Here is an 8939-nt window from a genome sequence, read left to right on the forward strand (position 1 = left end):
TATTGTTAGGGCCTGGCACAACCTTGAGGTTCATTGTCTGGTACCTCTAAGCTAGTGTCACTCAAATGGTAATGATTTGTTGAACATCGATTGAAACCCACCTAGTGAGTTCCCTCTGGCACCTCGGACATCCTTTAATGTGTCAAATCTTACTCCTATATAATGTACTTAATGGCTCTTGGTGTATTAAATGGACCTCTTCCATATGTCCTACTTTTTTCGGATGCTCTTACCGATGTGACTGAGTCATTGGTAAAACTTTGACACATGGGATAAAACATCTCATTTGTTTTGTTCATATTTTAGTGCACCTCCCACCCGTATCTCTTATAACCATTGCCTGAATCGATCACATACCAGAATATGACATTCATTTCTTATGTATGTATGCAAATTTATATGTTTATATCATTGTAATTCCACTACACGTTCAGTTATGTATGAACGATACATATCAAAGACTCTCACTATCATGACCAAGCCATGGATAAAAAGTTAAACATGTGGAATCTTGAAAATTTATTAGCATGATGATCATTTGTGGTTTGTTCTAAAAACATGTTTTAAGAGTCACATTACTTGATCAAGTGATGAAAGATCTCAATGATTGCTTATACCTTCTGTTAGGGCCTAGCACAACCAAGAGGTGCAATGTCTGATACATCTAAGCCAGTGTCACTCGGAGGACAAAGTTATGTTCATCAATCTAAACCCACCTAATGAATTTCGCATGGAACCTCAAGCATTTGTTAGCGCGTTAATTCTTACTCATCTATCTCATATTTAATGGCTCTTGCCGTATTGCAATGAACCTTCTCCATTTGTAAGATTTTGTTTGGACGCTCATGCCGATGTGACTGAGATGACAGTCAAACTCTACGCATGTGAACAAATATCTCATATATGTTTATTGCGTATCACAATGCACCCTCTACGACCCATATATCTTCTAATCAATGGCCAAATCAATCACATTTCAAAATATGTCATTTTGTTACTTAAGTTTAGATTTAGAAGTATCTTTTATATCAATGTACTTCCATTGTATGTTGGATTTTTTCTAGAAGTTTCACATTGAAGACTCTCACGGTCTTGACCAAGCAATTGTAGGAAGTTCAACACGTGGGATCTTGATCATATATTGGCATGAAAGATCATTTTTATTTGTTCTAAAATATGTTTTAAGAGTCACATTAGTTGACGATGAGATGAAAGAACTCAGTGATTTCTTAGTATCACCTTTTGCATGAATCAAGAACTGGAATGTTGTAAAGATGTTTGATAGGCACAAAAGGTGGTAATTTACATTTAGGAATAAATTATATTAGGTGGGCGACTCTTTTGCCATACAAGGTTGTTGATCTTTCCGTAGGTGATCAAGAAATTCATCAATGCATCAAAGTCTTGATCCTCGATCTCACTTATAATGGCCCTTAACGTATTAATGAACTTCAACCATGCGTAGGGTTTCGTTCGGACGTGTTTGATTCATTTAGGTGAATCTTATTGGTATGATCAAGTCATCCATCAAAGTCTAGCGCATGTGGATTGAAGATCGCTTCTATGTTCCGGCGGACACCTCTTTCTCTAGCAAGGCATGTCAAATCGATCACATCAAGTACGCCATCATTTCATAACGTGTTCATACAAAAAGAGGTGTGTTTATGGGTTCTCCGCCTCATAACATCCATTCGATACACACGGTCAAATTCCTAATTAATGGATATTCTCTCGATTTATAACAATATCTTTTTCATTTCAACGTAAGCGAATGTGTATGGATTGGACACCGAGCCAATTTCCACAAGGATAATAAGATGTGCACACATAAACATGATGTTGATTCTCTCTGCACCTCATCCATTTTAGTACAACTATGTGACTCGTCACCAAGGGAAGGAGTAAGAAACTAAAACATAAATATAAATACAAACAAAGCGCACCTAGAGACTGGAGAAAGGATTTATCGTTTTGAGAGTAGATTGCGGCTTCTGTGCAGAAAGTGTTCGTCCCAAGCATTTTTTCCGGAAAGTGTATGCATGTAGAGACTAGAGGAAGAATTTACCATTTTAGAAATATACAACGACGTCAATGCAAAAGTTTGTTCGGGAGGGAGTAGGGGGCAAGAGTGTCAAAGCCATAAAGGTGCAAGCCCTCTAACGATGTCGTTGTGTGCTTTGATCAGCTACCATGAGGTGCGTTGTATGGTACCTCTAAGCCTATGCCACTCAAATGACAATGATTTGTCGGTCATCAATCCAAAGCCACCTAGTGAATTCTATCTAGCACCTTTGACACACGTTAATGTCTCAAATATTACTCCTACACTCATATTTAATGGCTCTTGACGTATTACATTGAACTTCCTCCATATGTCAGATTTTGTTTGGACGCTCTTACCATTGTGATAGAGTCATCGGTCAAACTATGATGCTTTGGGATCAAACATCTCATTTGTTTTGTTCACATCTCAATGCACCTCCCACCCGTATATCTTATAATCAATGCATGAATGATTCACATATCAAAATATGGCATTTCATCATTTATGTTTAGATACAAAGGTATATTTTTATATCAATGTACTTTTGTTGTATGTTGGACTATGTATGGAGGATTCATAATGAAGACTCTCACAGTCGTGACCATCCTATCGATAAAAAATTTCAACACATGGGATCTTGACCATTTATTGGCATGATGATCATTTGTGGTTTGTTCTAAAAACATATTTTAAGAGTCACATCGGTTGACATGTGTAGTGAAAGAGCTCAATGTTTTTGCATATATATCTTATATTAGGGTATGACACAACCATGAGGTGCACTCCCTGGTACCTCTAAGCTAGTATCACTCCGAGGACAAAAAGATGTTCATCGTCAATCCAAACCCACTAGTTAATAACACCTGGCACCTCTAGCATTTGTTGACACATCGAATCTTAGTCTATCTCATATTTAGTAGCTCCTTTCATATTACAATAAACTCCTTCATATGTCGGGTTTTGTTCGGACGCTCTTTGCCAATGCCATTGAGCCGACGGTCAAAACTCTGACTCATGGGATCAAACCTCTCATATGTTTTGTGCATATCATGGTGCATCACCCACTTGTATCGCTTATAATTAATACCTAAATTGATCGTATACCAAAATATGCCATTCCAGTACTTATGATGAGATATAGAGGTATCTTTTATATCAATGTACTTCCACTATATGTTGTATTTTGTGTAGAGGAACCGCGACGAAGACTCTCACCGTTGTGATCAAGCCATCGGTGAAAAGTTCAACACGTGGGATCTTGACCATTTATTGGCATGAGAGATCATTTGTGATTTGTTCTAGAAATATGTTTTAAGAGACACATTAGTTGACGCGTGAGATGAAAGAGCTCAATAATTTCTCGATATTACCTTTTATGTACACGAATCTAGAACTAGGATGACATCAGAAGATCTATTATAAGCACAAAGATGTGATAAAATTATATCAGGTGAGTGATTCTTTCGTCAAACAAGGTTGTCGACCTTTTCAAGGGTGATCAAGAAATTCATTAATGCGTCAAAAACTTGATTCTCGATCTCATGTATAATGGCCCTTAACGTATTAGTGAACTTCTGCCATGTGTAGGGTTTTGTTCATACCCTCTCAATTTGTTCGGGAGAGTTTCACCGGATTGAAGGAGATGTCAGTCAAAGTCTAGCACATGGGGATTGAAGATCACATCTATGTGTTCGTGCCCCCCCCCCCTCCTCGTCACCCTTATATCTAGCAATCATGTCAGATCGATGACACCAAATACGACATGTCATAACATGTTTATGCAAATCGAGGTGTTTTTACGGGGTTTCCACTCTTTTTTTGTAATTTGGGTTTTCCACTTTTGATCATCCATTCGATACACACGATCAATTACTTAATTAGTGGATATTCTCTCGATTTATAACAATATCTTTTTTTCATTTTGAACGTGTATGGATTGGGCGTCGAGCCAATTTCCACAAGGATAACAAGATGTGCATGCATAAACATGATGTTGATTCTCTCAGCACCACACCAGATCGTCCATTTCAGCACCACTATGTGACTCCTCACCAAGGGAAGGAGTACAATAAGAAACTAAAAAAAAAAGGAACAAAGTGCACCCAGAGACTGGAGAAAAGGATCCATCATTTTCACAGTAGATTGTGAGGGGCTTCTGCGCAAAAAGTGTTCTTCCCAAACATTTTCGTCTGCATGCAGAGGCCAGAGGAAGCAGTTAATATTTTGAAAATACGCAGGGGCGTCGATGCAAAAGGTTTGTTTGAGAGGGAGTAGGGGGCAGGGGTGTTAAAGCCATAAAGGCGCAAGCCCTGTAACGCCGCCGTTGTGTGCTTCGATCGGCTGCCTGCCGCTTCGCCTCTCCCTCTCCTCTCCTCGCCTCGCCTCGCCTCTCCACTCCCCCACCGCGCCGTTCTTTAATGGGGCGAGCCCAACAACAAACACTGACACAAGGAGAACACCACCCAGTTCCCAGACCAGACCAACTCCTCCTCCCTCCCTCCCTCTCTCCCCGTCCCCACTCCTCCTTCCCTCCCGGGGAGGACAGGACAGCAGAGCCCGTCCACCACCAACCCACCGCCACCCGCGTCGCCATGGCGCAGCCTGGTGAGTGCAGTCTCCTGGTTTTTCTTGCGGCCGGCTTTACTGCTCGCTCGTGCTCATGCGGCTGCTGCTCTCCTGTTGTTGTTGTTGTTGTCTGTTGTTGTCGCTGGCAGGGCGGGGACGCGACCCGGAGCTGTTCGCGGAGCTGTGGCGCGCCTGCGCCGGGCCGCTGGTGGAGGTGCCGCAGCGCGGCGAGAGGGTCTTCTACTTCCTCCAGGGACACCTGGAGCAGGTGCGTGCGGGTGTTTCCGTCGTGAATTCTCCTTGTTTCTTCCCCGCTGCTCTCCTCTGTTCCATCCGTTTCCAATTCCGCCGCGGCCGGGACACGCGCTCATCTGCTTGCTGGTTTTTTGCGCGCGCAGCTGCAAGAGCCGACGGACTCGGCGCTGCTGGCCGAGCAAATCAAGATGTTCCAGGTGCCCTACAAGATCCTCTGCAAGGTCGTCAACGTCGAGCTCAAGGTAAACAATCCCCGCCGGCCGGCCACGCCGCCGCCTTCTCTTTGCTCCTCATCGCCTGATCCTCCCTCGCGGTTCTGGCGTGAGCTCGTCGTCGTCGTAATTAAACTCTCTCTCGTGTTGTTTTTGTTCGCGGCGGCGCAGGCCGAGGCGGAGACGGACGAGGTGTACGCGCAGATCACCCTGCAGCCGGAATCTGACGTAAGTGTTCATCGCCACCCAAAGTTTTTTTGTTCGCTAATAGTTTTTCCCTTTCCTGTTATCACTATCTCGTTTGGAAATGTCCTGAATTCCGGTTTCTGAATCCGCAGTGTCGCAATTCCGCTTTTTCTGTTCTTTTATTTCTATCTGTTCTTTCTACTCGAATTCAGAGAGTGTATCCCTCGCGTGGATTTGTGTCTTAAACTTTCTCCTGTTTGCAGCAAGACAACCTGCCCCTCATCTGCGACCCAATTCTGCCGGAGACGCCCCGGCCAGTGGTGCACACCTTCTGCAAGATCCTGACGCCGTCCGACACCAGCACCCACGGCGGCTTCTCCGTGCTCCGCCGCCACGCCAACGAGTGTCTCCCGCCGCTGGTAAGCCCAATTCCCTTCTTTCTTTCTTTTTTTGCGGGTAAAGCCCAATTCCCTTGTCCTCGTTAATCAATGCATAATTGCATTATTGCATACCGTACCGCCAGGTTAAATTCCACTCTGCTTTGCTCTTGATCAGGACATGGCGATGCCGACACCGACTCAGGAGATCATCTCCAAGGACCTCCATGGATCTGAGTGGAGGTTTAAACACATCTACAGAGGTACGCAAACTCAGTGTTTTCCTTTTATTACAGTTACCTGCAGAACTGTTCAGTGGTCATTCATCTGACTGCAGATCAGGACCAAAATAAATTGCACTTGCTGTATATGTATGCCTTCTGCTGCCTGATCCATGCAATTCTTGGTGGTTGTTGTATAGGTCAACCCCGCAGGCACCTTCTGACGACCGGATGGAGCACATTCGTCACATCAAAGAAGCTGATGGCTGGCGATGCCTTTGTCTACCTAAGGTTGGACATCAACTGAACTCCAGTGCTTATAATTCTGTTAAACTAGCCATGCGTGACGGACAGGTTTAGGCGCAATGTTTCGTGGGAAGTATGCATCATCACAAAGACATTGTGTTTTGTTTTCGCAGGAGTGAGACAGGAGAGCAGCGTGTCGGAGTGAGGCGCCTTGTGCAGAAGCAAAGCACGATGCCGGCGTCCGTTATATCAAGCCAGAGCATGCATCTCGGGGTGCTTGCAAGTGCATCTCATGCTCTCAAGACCAACTCCATCTTCGTGGTCTACTACAGGCCCAGGTTAGACCTTCTATTCCAAAAAAATAAATTATTCTATACCGCCAGTTGTTTGATAAAACTGTGCTTACTAATGGAAGTTAATTTTTTTAGACGAAAATGGAAGTTAATTTCTTGTTTGTTTTATGTAGGTTAAGCCAGAGCCAGTACATTGTCAGCGTGAACAAGTACCTTCAAGCTAGTAAGACTGGATTTACTGTGGGCATGAGGTTCAGGATGAACTTCGAAGCAGAAGATGTCCCTGTGAAGAAGTAAGGGTTCATTCAACCTGTGGGTTTTCAGTCTGTTTGCTCATCTTCTGCCATCATCTCAGTTTCACATGGTCCCATGTATTTTAAACCTGCAGGTTTTTTGGGACTATAGTTGGTGATGGTGATCTTTCTCCACAGTGGTCAGGTTCTGAATGGAAGTCACTCAAGGTAAGATCAACACATTCTATTTTCTCTTGTTTGCATTGTATTTTTCTTCTCCTTTTTTAAAAAAAGCTGATTTTATTCATGGTTTATTTAGGTCCAATGGGATGACTCGGTCGCAATTTGCAACGGCCCTGAGAGGGTTTCTCCTTGGGAAATTGACTCATCTGATGGCTCCTCACCTGCCATCAGTGCACTGCTGCAATCATCGGCGAAGAACAAGCGTCCAAGGGAGGCAAATGAAAACTTTGATCTTCCATCACAGGGTATGACCTGCAGATTTCTCATTGCTCGTGCTATTATCGACAAATAAATGGAACGTTCACATCATGATGTTTTTAATCCTTTTGGCTTAATCTGCAGAGCCGACTCAGGAGTTTTGGCTGTCTGGAATGACACAGCAGCATGAGAGGACATATGTTGGTTCTAGTGACCCCAACCGTATCTCTGGGTATCATCAAATTCTTTGGCCAAGCAGTGAACCCGCAGGGTATGGTGCCATGAGCAGCAGTTCGGTTTGTCAAACTCCATTGGGGCTTGGTGATGGTTGGCCCAAGGATTTCAACCCTTCAAGCCAGGGGGTCTCCCCTACCCTGTCAGAGATTACTCAGAAGCTGAATCGGGTTGCCAGCAGTGAAGGAAGAGCTCCTCCTCCTTGGGCTACTGCACTTTGTGGTGGTTACCGGGCTGAGGAACCTACTTCCAAGCTGTCCTGCAACACTACTCTGCCTCTGCCTGAACAGGTTGCACCATATCTGCCCAAAGTAGCTGAAAAGGCCAAGGAACCCGGTGTGGTTCGTCTGTTTGGTGTGAATTTGATGGAGAACACCAACAATGCTGCTGCTCCTACTGCTGGCAACGCAAGTGCCGGAGCCGGAGAAACTTCAGCTAGAGTTGCTGGTTCTGTTGAAGGCTCTGGTCAGCTGTCAGCATTTTCAAAAGTAACAAAAGTTGCGAACGAGAGCCCCCGAGAAATCCAAAGCCAACAGAGTAATATTGGAAGGAACCGTGTTAAGGTACAACTTCTGTGTATCTCTTTCTTCCTCCTCTCCTTGGCTTGTTTAACTGTCGTCTAACCTCGTGTTGCTATTTGGTTTGTGCTAGGTTCAAATGCATGGAAATGCTGTGGGTAGAGCTGTGGATCTAGCAAGTCTGGATGGGTATGAGGGGCTGACCAGTGAACTGGAACAGATGTTCGAGATAAAGGACATCAAACAGAACTTTAAAGTGGCATTCACCGACAACGAAGGTGACACCATGAAAGTCGGAGATGATCCCTGGATGTAAGTCTGCACATGTTCTCCATCAAGGATTGATAGTTGACTGTTCATCTGGCATGATCATAAATCATAATGACTATATATGGCTGACATACATACATTCTTTGGCACCTGCAGGGAGTTTTGCCGTATGGTGAGGAAGATAGTGATCTATCCCATTGAAGATGACAAGAACATGGATCCTCGTCAGAGGTCGGTCTTAGCTGCTGCTCCAGATCCGGATCCCAAGGCTAACCTTTAGAAGGGGGGAGGGGTAGGATTTTTGGATCCTTTCACAGATGAAGCATTGGTTTGCAGATTTGTGGTATTGAATCCTTTCTTCAGAAGCACCCCGAAGAAAGATTGATTGATAACATAGGTTTCCAGAAAGAAAAATGGTGGTGACAATTTCTCTTTAGTTGGCTGTCAAAGAAACAAACAAAAGATTGACAATGTCTCTTTAGTCGTTTGCTTAAATATAGTCGAAAAACCGTAAAGGAATAAAGTCCGGGAGGTATAAAGACTTCTGGTGTAAGTTGTGTACATATTATATGAGAGATGACAATCATATGACATCTAGTTTATGTCCTGTTTTAACTTCCTCTTGCGTTCATCTGGCTGAATTTGGTTGATAAATGTTGCGACTAGAATTATCTTGATGGTAGCTTTCAATGCTGATCGGTATGGTGCTGCTTAGTTCTACACTGGTTTTGTGCTTGATGCTTTTCACGTCTTAGGTCCTCTTTGATTCAAATGATTTTCATAGGTATTTTAAAAGATCGGAATCCTTAGGCCCTGTTCGTTTAATCCCCTTGCCAAGGGGATT

At 43.8% G+C, this 8939-nt stretch overlaps 1 protein-coding gene across 1 annotated transcript; it reads left to right on the top strand.

Annotated features, from left to right (window-relative positions):
• Nucleotides 1-4264: 4264 nt before the first annotated feature.
• On the top strand, nucleotides 4265-8726 carry LOC123069420 (auxin response factor 1). Its single transcript, XM_044492273.1, has 14 exons — nucleotides 4265-4648; nucleotides 4759-4877; nucleotides 5008-5106; nucleotides 5248-5304; nucleotides 5526-5681; nucleotides 5818-5902; nucleotides 6061-6151; nucleotides 6280-6444; nucleotides 6573-6692; nucleotides 6788-6860; nucleotides 6952-7120; nucleotides 7218-7870; nucleotides 7959-8137; nucleotides 8252-8726. Exons 1-14 carry the CDS (start codon nucleotides 4462-4464, stop codon nucleotides 8373-8375), a joined length of 2277 nt encoding a protein of 758 aa, XP_044348208.1. The 5' UTR covers nucleotides 4265-4461; the 3' UTR covers nucleotides 8376-8726.
• The last annotated feature ends 213 nt before the right edge of the window (nucleotides 8727-8939 follow it).

The sequence above is a fragment of the Triticum aestivum genome, chromosome 3B, assembly GCF_018294505.1.
Source record: "Triticum aestivum cultivar Chinese Spring chromosome 3B, IWGSC CS RefSeq v2.1, whole genome shotgun sequence".
Classification (NCBI taxonomy): Eukaryota; Viridiplantae; Streptophyta; class Magnoliopsida; order Poales; family Poaceae; genus Triticum; species Triticum aestivum.

Coding starts and splice junctions, on each gene's coding strand:
- LOC123069420 (XM_044492273.1), top strand. CDS start 4,462: ATGGGGCGAGCCCAACAACAAACACTGACACAAGGAGAACACCACCCA. Junction 5,107..5,247: donor TCGTCAACGTCGAGCTCAAG/GTAAACAATCCC, acceptor GCGGCGGCGCAG/GCCGAGGCGGAGACGGACGA. Junction 7,871..7,958: donor TTGGAAGGAACCGTGTTAAG/GTACAACTTCTG, acceptor GGTTTGTGCTAG/GTTCAAATGCATGGAAATGC.